Raw genomic sequence first — 18,960 nt, 5'->3', positions numbered from 1 at the left:
CAAAATTTTGGCTACATCCTTCCAGTGTCACGTCATCCTGAGCTTCACAAGAAAACGGGTCATCTACATTTGGTCCGAGTTGAATTTCTGTGGTTGTTTGTGGTAGTGATGGAGGTTGTGAGGTAATTACAAGCAGTTCAGCAATCAATTTATTGACACTGCTGAGTGATGTTCAGCACTGTAACAGTTAACAGTGGATCTGGACTAGTTTTAATTTTATATTTCTCTGTCATCAAATGTCGGTCATGACAAGAGGCTCGTGGCAAATATACCCACGTGGTTTAAACTTTTCAGTGAAAATTTGAATGCGAACCAAGATGAACTAGATGAAAATATAAAAGCTGTACAATCAGAGCTCGAGACAATTAAGACATGTTTAAGTAATGAGTTAGGTGCTGGATTAGGCACTCTGTTGCTGACTTAGGTACTAAAGTCGACAGCAAACGCTAATCTAAACATGGAGTCTTGCTAAGAGAGAGCGGATATTAACAAAAAGACATCTGAATTACAAACAACACTGTCTATTGTAACCGGTGGTACAATATGTTTACATACGAGATGAAGCACTCTTTTTATGATTCAGCAGACAGCTTGTGTGTGTGTGTGTGTGTGTGTGTGTGTGTGTGTGTGTGTGTGTGTGTGTGTGTGTGCGTGCGCGCGAGAGCATATACCTATCCTTTTCCCCCCCCCTAAGGTAAGTCTTTCCACTCCCGGGATTGGAATGACTCCTTACCCTCTCCCTTAAAACCCACACCCTTTCATCTTTCCTTTTCCTTCGCTCTTTCCTGACGAAGCAGCCGCTGGTTGCGAAAGCTCGAAATTCTGTGTGTGTGTTTGTGTGTTTTATTCATTGTGCCTATCTACCGGCGCTTTCCCGCTTGGTAAGTCTTGGAATCTTTGTTTTTAATATATTTTTCCCATGTGGAAGTTTCTTTCTATTTTATTTACAAGTTGTTAGTTGAAGAAACAGATAAGCACTCATCTCATTTCCAGCAGACTGTAAAGGAGAAACGTCCTCCATCTTAAGATTATACGGTTTACCAGAACAAGAAAATCAAGAGTAATGAGATCAGTATTTTAAGGTACTGTAATTCAAAATTCGGAGGCAATACCAGTTTACACTGAGCGACATATCATCTCTATATTACGTGATGAAATACATGTATCCACGTATAGTGAAATATGAGGTGCATTCAAGTTCTAAGGCCTCCGATTTTTTTTCTCCGGACTGGAAAGAGAGAGAAACATGCGCATTGTTTTAAAATGAGACCGCGTTCATTGTCAATACGTCCCAGAGATGGCAGCACCGTACGGCAGATTGAATTTTACCGCCAGCATCGAGAATGAGAACTGTTTTAAATACTTAAAATGGCGACATTTTCCTTACTTGAACAGCGTGCAATCATTCGTTTTATGAATTTGCGTGGTGTGAAACCAATTGAAATTCATCGACAGTTGAAGGAGACATGTGGTGATGGAGTTATGGATGTATCGAAAGTGCATTCGTGGGTGCGATAGTTTAATGAAGGCAGAACATCGTGTGACAACAAACCGAAACAACCTCGGGCTCGCACAAGCCGGTCTGTCGACATGATCGAGAAAGTGGAGAGAATTGTTTTGGGGGATCGCCGAATGACTGTTTAACAGACCGCCTCCAGAGTTGGCATTTCTGTGGGTTCTGTGCACACAATCCTGCATGACGACCTGAAAATGCGAAAGTGTCATCCAGGTGGGTGCCACGAATGCTGACGGGCGACCATATGGCTGCCCGTGTGGCATGTTGCCAAGCAATGTTGATGCGCAACGACAGCATGAATGGGACTTTCTTTTCGTCGGTTGTGACAATGGATGAGACGTGGATGCCATTTTTCAATCCAGCAACAAAGCACCAGTCAGCTCAATGGAAGCACACAAATTCACTGCCACCAAAAAAATTTCAGGTAACCGCCAGTGCTGAAAAACGATGGTGTCCATGTTCTGGGACAGCGAGGGCGTAATCCTTACCCATTGCATTCCAAAGGGCACTACGGTAACAGGTGCATCCTACAAAAATGTTTTGAAGAACAAATTCCTTCCTGCACTGCAACAAAAACGTCTGGGAAGGGATGCGCATGTCCTGTTTCACCAAGACAATGCACCCGCACATCGAGTTAACGTTACACAACAGTTTCTTCGTGATAACAACTTTGAAGTGATTCCTCATGCTCCCTACTCACTTGACCTGGCTCCTAGTGACTTTTTCCAACAATGAAAGACACTCTCCGTGGCCGCACATTCACCAGCCATGCTGCTATTGCCTCAGTGATTTTCCAGTGGTCAAAACACACTCCTAAAGAAGCCTTCGCCGCTGCCATGGAATCATGGCGTCAGTGTTGTGAAAAATGTGTACGTCTGCAGGGCGATTACGTCGAGAAATAACGCCAGTTTCAGCGATTTCGAGTGAGTAGTTAATTAGAAAAAAAAATCAGAGGCCTTAGAACTTGAATGCACCTCATACATATAAGTTTTTGCAGTGACAGATAGTATAATTCATGCCACAGTACATTATGGGGTAACAAACTTGTGTGCATTTCATCACATATGGACATACATATTTCATCACACCACATGCAACTAAGGGAGGCATACTCAGAGTCCTGATGACATTTGGTCATTAGGGACACTTGCTTGTACAATATGTATGTACAGTAAATATATATGATAACCATCTGCCAAGCACATAATTAGGAATTGCAGAGTAATGTTGTAGCTATAGATGAACCACCCCCATCACCGTGTACTCTAACCTCCTCAGGCCAGTACGAGACATACGACGTGTGTAACACGTACTGCTGCAATACCTGCACAGCTTTTCATATTGGTACGACTACCAATCAGCTGTCCAACAAGATAAATGCCCGAGAGCAAAGTAACACCCCACGGCACACCGTGCACACGTATATAACATGCCGGATTTCGATTGCCACCGCACTACCCTAGCCATCCAGATCCTCCCCTCCACCGCCAGCTTTCCTGAGCTGCATGGGAGTATAACACAGTCTCCACTCCTACGATAACGTACTGTGCTCACGCCCTCCACGCAATAGCTTCCATATCCTTCCGTTTTCATCGCCTCCTTCCTATCCTCGTATTCCTCATCTCCGTTTGCCGCCTTCTGCCAGTGCACCCTCCCATCTTTCCCTGCTCCTCTCCTTTTTCTCACCTCCCTTCCACACAACCTCCAGATGCTGCACATTTTGCCAGACAGTGTTCCCTCTCCCCCACCTGTACACTGCTGCCCCTGTCCCTTCCCCTTCCCCGTCGCCTCCAGACTGCTGCTTCCATTCCACGTGACAGTCGCATTCTGGTCCGAGCTGCCAGATCTGGTGATCGTGTGTGGGTGAAGTATGTTTGCTTGTGTGAAAGACTTGTGCATGTTGTTCTTTCTTTTTCTGACGAAGACTTTGACCAAAACCTTATGTGTAAGTGTATTTATTGTGCCTGTCTGCAACTTAATGTGTCAAAATGGCTCTGAGCACTTAACATCTGAGGTCATCATCAGTCCTCTAGACTTAGAACTATTTTAACCTAACTAACCTAAGGACATCACATACATCCATGCCCGAGGCAGTATTCAAACCTGCAACCGTAGCAGCAGCACGGTTTCGGGCTGAAACGCCTAGAACTGCACGGCCACAACGGCTGGCTTAATATGTCATCTTTACAGTAGGTAGCAAATGTATCTATTCCTACATTGTCGATATTTTGACCGGCTGTTTCCATTGCTTAAAATACACCTGAGGGAGGCGTGCCCACAGTCCTGATGTTACTCGGTTGTTAAGGAATCTTGCTTGTTTAATGGGATGCATATGTACCGTAATTATTATATGCTGACCATTAGAGATACTGTGAAGTTTAGTTTAACCCTGGCAATAACAACGGTGGTGGTGGTCGGTGTTGTGGGAGGCAAGGAGCAGATTCTGTGTGCCAACCTTCTGTAAATATAGTTTACATTATATTCTAAACCTTTGAAAAATATTGTTTTTAATGAATTTTTCTATCAGATGCAGTAAGTAATTTAAATTTTCAACTAAACCTAATCCACAAAATTTAAGTCAAACAGACTCACACAACAAATAAGTGTTCAAAGATGTTTCAGGTTCTGAGACCCTACATATACATCAGTATCTCTTTTAAAAGAATGTTGTTAATGAAAGTCATCAACAACAAGTTACGTGGGTGGTTTTTTTTCTCCAAAGTACTCCCCCTCCCCCTTATGTCAGTAGTATGTGTTACTGATACTGCACTGTATTGGATATATCATTTTAGTAACTATCAACATTTATCTCAGTTTCAGAAGGAATCAAAGATAAACCAGCAATGATAGCCTTTCGTTTAAGAAACCACGTTCAACATCTGGCTACTCATTTCTTCTGACACCTAGGAACTGTTAACAGCTGAAGTGGTTGTTCTGTACAGCTTCATAGGAAATACAGGGCATTTTGTGAAAAAACAATCCGACTAGGCAATAAAGGGAATAAGCTTCACAAACACATCTCACAACACATCTTGTATCTCCTATCCGAGAGAGCGAGACAGAGAGAGAGAGAGAGAGAGAGAGAGAGAGAGAGAGAGAGAGCGCTTGTAATGAGTATCGAGTCCCGTCTTGTTCCACTTACGAGGTACAACAGCGACTAGACACTGTCACCTACAACCCACCAACCCAAAGGCAAATTTCTTAACAAAATCAAATACCACACAGACCAAATACAAACCGTTCAATAATGTTGCAGACATAAGGACATCTGACTTACCGAGCCCGCCACGGCGCCGGCAAAGAACGAGAAGCTGATGGACGGTGTTGGTGGACCGAACTTGCTCTTGAGTGCCTCATAATTCAGCCAATACAGTGCTGCAGACAGACAGGAGAAGAGGAGAGGAGAGTGAGTACTGCAGACACGAGCAGAGTGACGGAAGAAACGAGCGGGTCAGAACGAACTGTACCTGAGAAGGGGACGTCACGAAGCAGTGTGGAGCCCAGGCCGCGCCAGAAGCCCATCACCCCACGGGTCAGGTACAGAGTCTTCAGAGCCTCCCCGATCTCTGCGAACATTCCGATGTGCTCGACTAGTACATATCTTCACACACAGACAAATGTGCACCTCAGCAACACTCGTCACGTATTACAGCTCTTGTTGTGAGAGCTCTTTAATTCTCAGACTTATTCACCATCCACCAGAAAAGTAGTTGTAAAAAGTTGTAATGAAATTCTCATTGTCTAGCAAATAACACAATATAAACCATTCTTGTAACGACACAATACATTAATATTTCAAATACAATTTATTACACAAGTACAATCGTCAGAAAGCCCATGACAGAACAACAACAAACTACACCTACATTCTAAACCGTGAGGTGCATGGCAGATGGTACGTCCCACAGTAAAAATTATTAGGGTTTCAACCTGTTCCATTTACGTATGGAGTGCAGGAAGAATTATAGAGGAATGGCTCTGTGTATGCAGTAATTATTCTAATCTTATCTTCACAATCCCTACATGAGCAATACACAGGGAGTAGTTGTATAGTCAAAGAGTAAGAATTTAAAGTGTGTTCTTTAAACTTCATTAAGAGACTTTCTCGGAATAGTTTACATCTATCTTCAAGAGTCTTCCAGTTCTGTTCCTTCAGTATCTCTGTGACACACTGCCACAGATTAAACAAACCTGTGACCATTGTGCTGCCCTTCTCTGTGTACATTCAGTATCCCCTGTTAGTCCTATCTGGTATGGTCCCACCCACAAGAGCAACGTTCCAGAACTGTTTGCATGAGTGACTTTCACACCAACTCATTTACTGATTGAATACACTTCCCCAGTATTCTACCAATAAACTGAAGTCTACCACCTGCTTTACCCATGACTCATCCTATGTGATCATTCCACTTCATATCCCTACAAAATGTTACATCCAGGTATTTGTATGAGCTGGCTGATTCCAGCAGCATTAATGTTATACTCATGGGATTTTTTTTTCATTTAGTGAAGTGCAAAATTCCACACTTCTGAACATTTAAAGATAGTTGTCAATCTCTGCGCCACTTTGAAATCTTATCAGGACTCAACTGGATATTTATGCAACTTTTTCAGATAGTATTTCATTACAGATAACTGAATCATCTGCAAAAAACCTTATTTTACTATTAATATTGTCTGCAAGATAATTAATATACAACATTAACAGCAACAATCCCAATAGACTTCCCTGGGGCACATCCCAAAGTTATTGCTACATTTGATGATGACTCTCCTTATTACAAGATAACGTGTTGGATCCTCCCTACCAAAAAAATCCTCATTCCAGTCACAAATTTCATTTCATACCCCATATGACTGCACTTTTGATGATAAGAAATCAAGAAATACAGCATCTACCCGATTGCCTTGATCCAAAGCTTACAGTACATCATGTGAGATAAGTGAGTGTCTGGTTTCACATAATCAACATTTTCGAAATCCATGTTGGTTGGCATTGCAAAGATAGATCATTACATTTGAGCTCAGAATATGTTCTAATATTCTACAACAAATTGATGTCAAGGATATTGGATAGTAGTTTTGTGGATCACTTCCACTACCCTTCTTGTAAATGGGTGTCACCTGAGGTTTTTTTCCCCCAAGAAATGGGTATGGTTTTTTTTAAAGGAATCTACAATAAATTATAGTTACAAGAGGGGCTAACGTACCTGCAAATTCAGTATAGAAGGCAGGAGGAGAACAACTTTATGTTAAAATCCGCCTCAATTAGATGTTGTAGTTAAGCAGACCCCAACATATACTGTGTAACGGTACTTTGACTACCGCGCCTCCGCCAATATAAAGATATGATTTACGGTCGCGCATGCAGAAGAGCGATGTGCCAGCGACCGATTTATATAAATAATTTTGACCTTTTTTTAAATTTACTTTTGCGTAGGTGTTTGTTTTTAACAACGAAAGACGTGTATTTTTTGGTGCTGTGTTAAATATGCTTTTAAGTGGAAATTAAAACTATATTACGAAACAAAGTTATTTCAATAGTGATTCGAAACGGTTATCGCCAAATTTAAGAATTAATCCTGACAGTGACAACTTAAAGAAATTTTCGACAGACAGAACAATGAAAACAGGTCATCCTACAAGAAAATTAAGAAGACAGCCACGAAGACTATATTATAATTAATACTACATTTCTAACAGACTTATAAGGTAAATTTCAACTTATCTCTGATGCTATTTCCTTACAGTCGCTTATTGTAATGTTGCCGACCTGGTCTTATAGCACGGTCAAATTACAGCACTATCTCAATCAATAATACAAAGTCCGCTTTATCCGTAACTTATTCTATCAAAATTCAAAACCCAATCAGATTTTCTATTTTATATTTTCACGACAGAACCCCGAGGAAAGGAAACACTACAACTGCTGCCACCCTCCACTACAGCTGAAAGCCATTCTGTATTCTGAACTAATGTAGATTGGTATTAATTAGCAAAGATTATTAATAAAATGTGGAAAAGTGAAAACAAATGGCCTATTGCACTCATTTAGTACTGTATATTGTAAAATTTGAACTCTGAAATCCATTTGGCATGCAGCATCATCTCACTGAAAACACTGTGCAACAATGGAAACAAGTAGTAATGGACACTTAAAACGAAGCTAAGTAAAAAGTCTTTTCTTTCAATGTCATCTTAAAATTATTGAGGCTCTGACGTTTATTCTCGAGACAATTAGGAAAGATCGAGCAAACAAATCCACAGAAGTGATGTTTGCTGTCCAACAAAACAACAATTTCATGGTAAAATTGTAATTTTAATCAAAGTAGAGTAAGAGACAAGTCAGTAGGTGGACACCTAGGTGGTGTCACATCTGTCAAGTCACCCTTTCCTCGAGAACATCAGTCCGAAGCAGACAGTAAACGGCAGTCTGATACTGCAGCTGGGTGCCAAGCACTATGCTGTATACGGTGGGGTGTCAGGAGGGGCTGCAGGAATGTCAGATAAGGAGTTCTTTGTAGGTGTTAGACTGGGCACTAGTGTAAAATTCATTCCGTCAGTTCGAAACCCGATTTACTACCGAGCGGGCGGAACAATCTATCCACAGATTGTGAGCGACTGCTCATCTGACATTCAATTCCTCCAGTTGCGGAGGGAGGTGTCTCCGCAACTCACCGAGGTAGGAAAGGCGGCGCGACTGCATCTTGGTGCGCACCAGCTCCAGTGGGCTGACGACAGACACGGACCACGTACGCGCCACGGCACCCGCCACCAGTGGTCCCCACACGGGCTGCACACCACCGTGCCGGTCGCGGATCAGCAGCCGCAGTTGTTCGTACGACGTGAAGTAAATCACCGTCAGTGGCACCGCCAGCACCAGCGTGGGGCTCAGGCCACTCCACAGTGACGTCACACCCTCCGACCGCACGATCTTCACGAACGCGTCCTGTGTAGAGAGACCGGCGTCATTATTCGGGAAACTAATTATTTATTGCTATTATTATACTGGATTAATTAATATGAGGATCAGCATTTTGCTGTATTCCTGTTGTCCTCCACTGAGACTTTGTATTTGGGTGTCAGCCTCACGTGCACGACAACATGTCCTTACTTCTTACATGCGTGTCTGGAAAAAAAAAGAAAACTGATAATATACAGCTGTGCGAAATTATTGTTAATTGATTCAATGACTGAACTTTTGGACATCAGCTGTGTTAGGAATAGAAGTGAGACGTGAAAATCTGTCCAGGACTGGGACTTGATCCTAGATTTGCTACTTTTTGCGAGCAGTCACAGCTATTCGTGCACGCTCCCCAGATCAACTCAAACTTCCAAACACAATGTGTCTACATTACTTTTTCTACATTTCATTTTCTCCAAAAAAAAAATTCCTGCTCCCCAAGATACAGGCCTCCAAAGATGACACTGCGAACACCATTTTGAAGATGAAAATTTTGGAATTTTTAAAAAAATGCTGTGTCCTTGTAACAGTTCTAGATATTTTGTTACGAGTTTTTTTTTTATTTGAAAGATAATAGATTTATAATTACAAGAGTATCCTCTGTTTGGACATATCTGTCATAGTTCTTTTATTGTCACCTTTTGAATTTTTTTTAATTTACATAAGAGTTAGATTTTTTCTGTTGATTAGAACTATGTAGTGATTACTTTTAAGCTGGACAGGTTTTATTTTAAAAAATCATTTTAACTTTCAAGGGTAATGTATGTCTTCACTGAAGTTGTTTCTTACTAATTTCTTTGTTACAATGTGTATTTCTATTGTCTTTGGTTGTTTTGTGGGGTTGAAGGAACCAGACTTAAAAGGTCATCGGTCCATCTATTGAAACTTCCTGGCAGATTACTTTCGCGGGCAAGTGCTTTACCACTGAGCTACCCAAGCATGACTTACACCCCGTCCTCACAGCTTTACTTCCACCAGTACCTTGTCTCCTACCTTGCAAACTTTACAGAAGCTCTCCTGCAAACCTTGGAAGACTAGCATTCCTGAAAGAAATGATATTGTGGAGACATGGCTTAGCAACAGCTGGGGGATGTTTCCAGAATGAGATTTTCACTCTGCAGCACAGTGTGCACTGATATGATACTTCCTGGAAGATTAAAACTGTATGACGGACCGAGACTCGAACACGGGACCTTTGCCTTTTGCGGGCAAGTGCTCTACCAAGTTCGAGTCTCGGTCCGGCACACAGTTTTAATGTGCCAGGAAGTTTCATATCAGCACACACTCCGCTGCCAGTTATAAGTGATGACACATGACATGACTCAGCACATGTTTTGCTAGCAATTCTCCGACTGCAAACAGGGGCAGAGAAGATGATCATTATTTCTGATGCTGCTAGTCATTTTAAAAATCGTTACCAGCTATTTGAACTGAGTACATCGCTTGTTCCAACTGACTGTATACAGTGCTACTGGAAACGGGAAGGGGCCTTGTGATGGAGTAGGAGGCCTGCTGAAGCACCATGGTACAAAACAATCTTTCCAGGCCAGACACAGCTGCAATTCAGAATGCTGAGGATTTTACCAGTGTTGTGAAATCTTACACATCTACAGCCCTCATTCTTTTGTCCAAACAAAATGATGGGTGAACTCATATTGCAAGTGCTTTAAAGAGCAAGAAAGAATTAATTTCTTTCATTTGGCCAACACCTCAGAAACAGCAGGGTAATATTCTGATTCACAACCTGAGAAGGGAGATGTTTGTGGCGCGCGTGCGTGTGCGTGTCTGTCACTGGTAGATTGTAGAGATTACAGACACCAACTATGAGTTAAATGAAACTGTAGTGAACTTAATGCTACCACATGGACCAGCAGCAGGATATAGGCTTCCAGCTGAAGGACAGCAACAACGCCATCAGTGCTCACTTCCTGTTCACAATTTTTTGAAGATTGTATGTGCTCCAGTTCCTATTGGTTCAACAGGAAGTACATCGAAGGAAGATACTGCAGCAGTAGACCACATTTTCAGTTCATTGACTGGCTAATTTCAGTACAAAACAGAGTGCACAGAAGTTGTATAAACTGAAAACTTTATGTCTTTGGACCTTTCACATACACTTTGGAGCCATTTAAAATGCATGAAAAATGAGACTCTTAATCATATTTCAAAACTAAAATTGTGTTAAATACAGCAAGAATTTGATTTTCATGAACCTGTTATGTGATAATGTGTGTAACAAAAAAGGTTTTATGTATGACAAAAAATTCATTTGTTCATAAAACCTGTTTAAGCTAAAAGTGGAAGCTCTCCTTTTCAGGCATGTTAGAACTACATGGTACTAATCAACAGAAAAAAATTATGGATTGGCATCTCTGAAAAAATCCATAAATTATTAAAAAGTTCAGAACACTATAGTAAAAGAACATTGATAGGTAAGCCCAAAAAGAGGATTTTTTGTAACCATAAAGCAATTTTCTTTCAAATAAAAAAACCAACAAAAATCTAGACGTGTTCCAGAGATGTTGTCAGTCCTGAGACTGGTTTGATGCAGCTCTCCATTCTACTCTATCCTGTGCAAGCTTCTTCATCTCCAAGTATCTGCTGCAACCTACATCCTTCCGAATCTGCTTAGTTTATTCATCTCTTGGTCTCCCTCTACAATTTTTACCCTCCATGCTGCTCTCCAATACTAAATTGGTGATCCCTTGATGCTTCAACACATGTCCTACCAACCGCTCCCTTCTTCTGGTCAAGTTGTGCCACAAACTTCTCTTATCCCCAATCCTATTCAATACTTCCTTTCTCCTAGACATACAACATTTTAAAAATTTTTTTACCAAAATTCGCATCTTCAAAATGGTTTGCGCAGTGTCATCTTCGGTGGGCTGTATCTCGGAGCAGAAGTTTTTTTTGGAGAAAACAAAAAAATTGTGTGTTCCTTACTTAGTCGAACATATGCTAAATTGAATAACATCTGAGACTATGAAGGTAAGATTTTTTCCTAGCCTGCTTGAATTGATATGGGCTATGCCAGTTGATGTCAAGGAATTCAAATTATTTCATACAGCTGTGGATCGTCAAGGGTCTCTTCTTTCATACATGCATGCAAATGCTAAAAGTCAAGATGAGCACATGATGATAAGTTTGGTCTCACGATGAAATTTTCATTCTGTAGCGCAGTGTGCGCTCATATGAAACTTTCTGGCAGATTAAAACTGTGTAGTGTACTGGAACTCGAACTCAGAACCTTTCCCTTTCACGGGCAAATGTTCTAATGACTGAGCTACACAAGCAAGACTCACAACCCATTCTCACAACTTCACTTCCAATTGTAACTCGCCTCCTACCTTCCACACTTCACAGGAGCACTCTTGCTAGGTCCTGTGTTCAAGCCTCAGTCCAACACATAGTTTTAATCTGCCACGAGGTTTCATATCAGCGCACACTCCACTGAGGAGTGAAAATTACATTCTGGAAACATTCTCCAAGTTGTAGCTAAGCCATGTCTATACAATACCTGTTCTTCCAAGAGTGCTAGTCTTCCAAGTTTCACAGGAGAGCTTCCTTGAAGTTTGGAAAGTAGGAAATAAGGTACCAGCTGAAGTAAAGCTGTGAGGACAGGTCGTGAGCTGTGCTTGGGTAACTCAGTCAGTAAAGCACTTGCCTGAGAAACACATAGGTTCTGAAGACTGTCTCAGTCTGGCACACTGTTTTAATCTGCCAGGGAGTTTCAACTTTGTCTTACCACCCTTGTTGCACCATGTGGCAAATTTAGTTGACTACGACCTAAGGATGTAGACAGTGCAATATACAAAAGTTTGGGTGGGCCCACAAAGCATGCACACGGATCACGGGTGGTGGTTAAGGTAGTCACTCAAGATAAGGGTGAAAAATTCGTTCCAGTCAAGGTCCAGCACAAATTTTCATGTCACTATTGGGCAAAAGATCAATACCTAACACAGCCAAAACCGAGGAACCTGCAGCCAACAAATCAATTTTGAATTCACCTCGCCCACACACTCTCTTTGAAAATGCCATGGACTGCCAAGATTTCATCTGCCAGGTGCTTTCTATGCAAAAATTTTCTATGGTCACTGATGATCTGATATTCTTGAGAAACGTCTGTACCAGTTCAACAATTACCTTTTGAATCATTTGTCATCATAGCAGATCTTGCTTAATTAGTTTCTTCCTATTCTTGCCATTCTGTTACTCCTTTACAAATAATCCATTAGCAAAGGGACTGGTCTTTTTATGGCCAGCATTTAAAACCCATAGCGTAGCGCAGATTAAACTATAAGTCTACACACTCTTCATACAGTTGTTGGAAACATTCTTGTCCCACAAGAAACTTCTGCCTTGTTGTACTCTATATTTTATATCCGTGTTACCAACACCAGTTTTATCACTATTACATACTTTTATTTTTCTACCTGCCTCATAACAGTTCTGGAATCTACGTGTACTGCAAACCTAATGCCAGAATTCACTACCAGATATTTGGCTTTTGGCTGACTCACTGTAGTCACTGTCATTCTGGACAAAATCATCATATCAAACGCAGTAAAATTTCTGGAACTAAATCTATTTGCTGCACTCTCACCTTTCACCAGTGTATCTGTAATGTTTGGAAAGTAGGGCAACGGCACAAGCAGAACTGCAGCTGAGAGACCACATTGTGCCCAGAAGAACATACGCTGCCCCATCTTAGAAAACTCTAGAAAACTGCAGCAGAACTGGCATCCAAATCTTTTATGTGGAAACAAGATACACATTTAGATCTGTGGAACACCTGGGGAAGGGAGGGGAGGGGGGGCTGACAAATAACAATGTGAATACCCGGACGAAATTTCTCAACCTCCACAACAATATCACAAAGGCGATAAAAGACAAGCATCAACACTGCCACCAAACAAGGTAGCAGAGTGATTAGCACATTATATCCACATTCAAGAGGACAACAATTCAAACACGTTTTCGGGCATCCAGATCTAGGGTTTCTGCAACTTTCCTAAATCGCTGAAGTCACAAGCCAGGATAATTCCTTTGAAAGAGCACAGCCGATTTCCTTCCCCACCTTTGAAACAGGCCAAGCTTGTGCTCCATCCCTTGATGGAATATTACACCCTTATCTTCCTTCCTTGGACATCACTGGGGGCCTAAGCTCTTCTGGCTGAGATTTTGTTTTAGCATTTTTTTTTTTTTTTTTTTTTTTTTTTTATTACACTGAAATTAACTATCAAGCTAACGGTAGTGCTGCAGTGTAACTGATAAGGCAGCAACTTCTGCTTCTCTATTTTTCTTTAAGTAGCCCAATAGTTTTCTTTACAATTTAGTTGAAAAAAGAAAACTATCATAAACTTGATCACCCGTAAGCAGTATGGCCGTTTGATGTTTGCTCACTTTACAAGCTATGTTTCTATGATTTGCTTGCTTTTTATTAATGTGTAAGTGAACTTCTTCCACATCCCTGAAGCTTCCCTTTCTCAATGGGATCTATGGAACACAAGGACCATGCGAAAAAGAAGTGAGACTAAAATTCAAGATTAATGGACACCAACGATAAGATTTGCCAGTTATATTGTAATCCTCTGTGGAAGTGGGGAGAAATTAAAGTATCTCTTGAATGAACTGGACAATCTAATGACCACAGAATATGGACTGTAAGTAAACCAAAGAAAGATGATGGTAATGAGGAATACCAAAAAACAAGATTTATAACAAATTTTGCATAAAAATTTGGGATTATGTAGTAGCTGAAGAATACTGCTACCTTAGAAGCAAAACATTGCAGGGTGGATAAAGCAAGGAAGACATGTAAATATTATCACAGGCAAAGAAGGCATTTTTGACTAAAGGAAGTTTAATGTAGCAAACACAGGACTTTATTGAATTAAAAGTTCTGTGAACATACACAAAACTTTATCAAAGTGCATCACAAATAGTGAAAAAATAAAAAATAAGAGAATCAAAGTGTTTGAGACGTATTACAGAAGTACGCTAAAAATTAAGTAGCCGATGGGCTAATAGTTGTGAAGGTCGTCCACTGAAGCAATGATGAAAGCGATATATGGGAAACAATTGTTACAAGAATCTGGACATTATGATAGGACATGCATCGAGACATTGACGAGTAACTTCCACAGTACTATATACGGATCCACAGAGAACAAAATCTGATGGGTGGAAAAAACAGAGATCGGAATATATCCAACAAATAATTCTGGAAGCTGGGTGTAAATGCTACTTTGCAATTAAGAGGATGGCACAAGAGAGCCACATTGCCCCTCTACCCCTTCAATTTTCCTGATTTTGTGTGTGATATATGTACAGCATATGCATCAAAATACTCATCAGATATTTACCCATTACATAATGTAAATTTTCTGAATTTACTTTGTAGCTCAAGTTGTGATGAAGAGTGAACTAGGTACAGCATAGTTTGTAACTGTGATGTGAATGTAAACATCAGGCTATGCGACAAGTCCGGAACTTTTCTTTGGCATTCACATTTGTTAGATTTCTCAACTTACAACGAAATCATCACCTGAACTGAGGTTATGCTACAGATCAGTCTATCACAACAGCCAAGATTTCTGGGGAGGAAGGGCATCCAATAACAACAACACACACACCAAGCACATAAAACAAGAACAATTTATGATAACAAAATTTTATGAGAATTGCATTTTCTTTGCAGGATTATTAGTTTAGATCTATATACTATCCAGACAAAGACTACCAAGGGTTACAAAATAAGACAGAGTCCAGTGTACAGATCTAAACATACCCAACAACTTGTCAGATCCCACTTTAAGTCTTGAGATAACTACTGCACGCTTAATAGTGTGTTGAACAGATCTGTTATCGAGACTTCACAAAAATTCTTAAAACAAATTGGAAAATAACCAAGCACTTGTCATTATGGTTTCAGTTAATACTCCAGTTCATGAAACGAATAAGTCCAATGAAATTAAACATGGAGACGAAATCACCGGAGATGCCACGACGCAAAATGCTAGAGGAAGACATTCGTATATTCGTACAGTTATTACCAAATATATAACATCACCGTTCTGTAACTATACATCTAGTACAATGTGCATTCATACAGGTACATCATTTACATTTATCCACGACTTACTCAGTTCTGCAAACTAAGATTTATGAGGTATAAACACAACTACACTCACCACTGTTCCACTGAAATGTGTGCTCGGCGTAGGCATTCGTATGGGTATCTGGGAACCATTTGCGTTGCTGACACACGGACATAAATGATCCATAAGGCCATTACAGTATAAGTAGCATTTATTTGACAGTAGTCTCTTCTGTTGTGTTTGTAATCTCGTCTTCACCACATCAAATGGCGTCACTGTAAGGTAAACAAACCAAGTATCAACATCATACCTTGCATGCACGCACCATGTTCATCAACATGATTACGTAATAGTTCCTGAAGAACACACAAAAAAGAGTTTGAATCTCACCTACAAGAGATGTCAACAATGCTCCCGTACACGACGCTGCCATTTGCTGTGGCATTGTAATTCTATAGCGCGGATCATCCTGGTTGAAGGACTCCGACGATGTAGCATTCTCCGGCATTTCTAAATCGTGAGGCTTTGTCAACTATTAAATTCTTCACTGTTAAGAACATCTATCCCATCCCCTCAAACTGATGTATAACATCGTAACAAACTCATTTCCTATAACATGCATTTCCTTTTTCCATCTTCTGCACTATCTTGTACACATCTTCCACCATTTGTCTTTCCTCCCACCACTCGCCATTGCCAAGACATTTTGATAGGTACATCTATGGAGTCTGAGACTTTGTTTGAACCAAGAACAACCGGCACAGAATTAAAACGATCTGACGCAATTGAAGCGACCTTCTTTATGCCATTGTCAGTTTTCCAAAATTTTGTAAATACTATGGATACTGTTCGTAGATTTTTAGCAACACGGTGGCTTTGTTCGGTGATTCACACTTAACCGAAAAAAGCATAGAAACATTTCACAATATACAAGGTATATGAAGACACGTCAGAAATATTAAGGATTTATTCGGGGCATAAAAATTTTACAAAAAATTCATACAAACATTGGTCCGAGAATCCCTCGTTTTTCTAACGAGCTATGATTCAATATATTATTGATGCCGCAAAAATAATACATTTACGAAAAACATTTATAAATATGAAAGAGCTTACTATTCATGGCAAAAAATGACCCATTTGCTAAAAACAGTTTGATTTACAGAAGTTGTTCCAAGTGAACACCCACTGCTTCTGTGCTGCAGCTGAGCGTGCGTTTCATACTTTGCTGTAAATTTTGGAAAACTCCTCATGTGATCCACATTTGGTCAAATTCATTTATGATATGCTTCCCAGAATATCGACACTGACCACGAGAATTGAATACACAAAGGATTTTAAATGTCGACAAAAAGGAAAAAATCCACTAGATTCTCATCCACAGAGAGAAAATTTGATCCTGGAAACATCCTCCAGGCTGTGGTTAGTCACATGTCCACAATATCTTTTCTTCCTGGACTGTTTGTCTTGAATATTTCGCAGGAGGGTTTTTTGTGATGTTTGGAAGGTAGGAGACGAGGTACTGACGCAAGTATAGCTTTGGTGAAGGGTCATGAGGCGTGCTTTGGTAGCTCAGTCTGTAGAGGATATGCCCCTGAACAGCAAAGCTCCTAAGCTCGTGTCTCGACCCAGCGCGCAATTTTAATCCGCCAGGAAGTTTCATATCAGCGAAGAATCCGCTGCAGAGTGAAAATTTCATTCTAGAATCACCCTCATTTTGTGGCTAAGCCATGTCTTCGAATATATTTCTTCCAGGAGTACTAGTCTTGCAAGTTTTTCAGGACAGCCTGTGTGATGTTTGGAAGGTAGGAGACGAAATGCTGGTGGAAGTAAAGCTAAGACGGCACGTCATTAGTCGTGCTTAGATAAGTCACTCGGTAGGGTACTTGCTTGTGGAAGATTGCCTGCAAAAGGAAAAGATCCTGAGTTCGAGTCTCAGTTAAGTACACCGTTGTAATTTGCCAGGAAGTTTCATATGAGCACACACATCGCGGCAGAGTGGAAATTCCATTCTGGAAACATCCCACAGGTGGCTAAGCCATGTGTCCACAATATCCTTTCTTCCAAGAGTGCTGCAGGACAGCTTCTATGAAGACTGGAAGGTAGGACACGATGTACTGGCGGAAGTAAAGCTGTGAGGAAGGGTCTGGAGTCGTGCTTGGGTAGCACTGTTGGTAGAATACTTAAGGGCAAAGTTCCTGAGTTCGAGTCTCGGTTTGGAATACATTTATAAACTACCAGAAAGTTCAATATAAGCACACATTCCACTGCAGAGCGAAAAATTCATTCTGGAAACATCCCCCAGGCTGTGGCCAAGACATGTCTCTGCAGTATCCTTTCTCCCAGGAGTTCTAATCTTCCAAGTTTCGCAGGAGAGCTTCTGTGAAGTTTGGAAGATAGGAGACGAGGTACAGACAGAAGTAAGGCTGTGAGAAGGGGCTGTGAGTCGTGCATGGTTATCTCAGTTGGTAGAGTACTTGCCTTTGGAAGGCAAAGTTCCTGAGTTCAAGTTTCGATCCGGCAACCTGACAGGAAGTTTCATAATGTATGGGCATTCTTGCCTAGGTGGGACATTAGTGGCATCGAATAATCATTCGCTGCAGCAAGTACCGCAACGCGCCTTAACATCGCAATCCGTCGCCTGATTTCGTAGGCATGCTGCATTCACCTTAGCACACGACACATGTGCTAAGAAAACAATAAACCGCCACACGAAAAATGGTGGCAAAAGTCTGACAAACCGAAAGGAAAATCCTTTTAAAAATTGCGGATATCATTCGTCGAATGGGAAGAGTCCGCACTTAGATGACTGATGTTGCAACAGTCCTATCCCACAGATAAAGTAAATCAACTATAATTAATTTTCAATTCACATCTTCAGTACGTTACAGTATCGGTATTTTTCTTTACTTATGTTTTTTGTCCCAAACAAAAGGTTGCAGTTCAAAACAAGTTACTTTACAGCGAATTTAACACTAAGTTTTAAACAATCTTAAACCATCTTAGCTTGGTTTCAATCCCTTGCTTGTATCTGTGCTCAGATCAGCCCGCTGCCTTAAGGTGCAAACTTTGATGGAAGAAATTCTGTTATCATAATTCTGTTCTGCACACCATATGGTTCTTTTATAAGTTTGCTATTAGGAATAGGTTGGCTATCCACACATGAGGTTGTCTATACATTACGTTCCAGGTTCAGCTACTAACCGTCCATCCCAGCTACTAATGAAACACGTTACTGATTCATTTACACTACGGACCATTAAAATTGCTACACCAAAAAGAAATGCAGATGATAAACGCCTATTCACTGGACAAATATATTACATTAGAACTGACATGTGATTACATTTTCAGCAGTTTGGATGCATAGATCCTGAGAA

General features: G+C 40.7%; 1 protein-coding gene across 2 annotated transcripts in view; it reads right to left on the bottom strand.

Moving 5' to 3' along the window:
- Positions 1-16,348, bottom strand: part of LOC126293329 (probable mitochondrial glutathione transporter SLC25A40) — a 79,684-nt gene extending 63,336 nt beyond the window's left edge. The window contains exons 1-5 of one of the 2 annotated variants that reach the window (XM_049986517.1): positions 15,971-16,348; positions 15,674-15,855; positions 8,195-8,465; positions 4,984-5,082; positions 4,794-4,891 (exon numbers count right to left, since the gene is read on the bottom strand). In XM_049986517.1, the coding sequence (XP_049842474.1) occupies positions 4,794-4,891; positions 4,984-5,082; positions 8,195-8,465; positions 15,674-15,855; positions 15,971-16,088 (768 nt within the window). In that variant the 5' untranslated portion in view covers positions 16,089-16,348. The remainder of the gene's footprint in view (positions 1-4,793; positions 4,892-4,983; positions 5,083-8,194; positions 8,466-15,673; positions 15,856-15,970) is intronic. The other variant, XM_049986515.1, reaches the window with a different exon arrangement.
- Between the last annotated feature and the right edge of the window lie 2,612 nt (positions 16,349-18,960).

Source organism: Schistocerca gregaria, chromosome 10 (genome assembly GCF_023897955.1).
Source record: "Schistocerca gregaria isolate iqSchGreg1 chromosome 10, iqSchGreg1.2, whole genome shotgun sequence".
Lineage (NCBI taxonomy): Eukaryota > Metazoa > Arthropoda > Insecta > Orthoptera > Acrididae > Schistocerca > Schistocerca gregaria.
The sequence above is the reverse complement of the archived record's forward strand: the minus strand, read 5'-3'. Positions and strand labels throughout refer to the sequence as shown.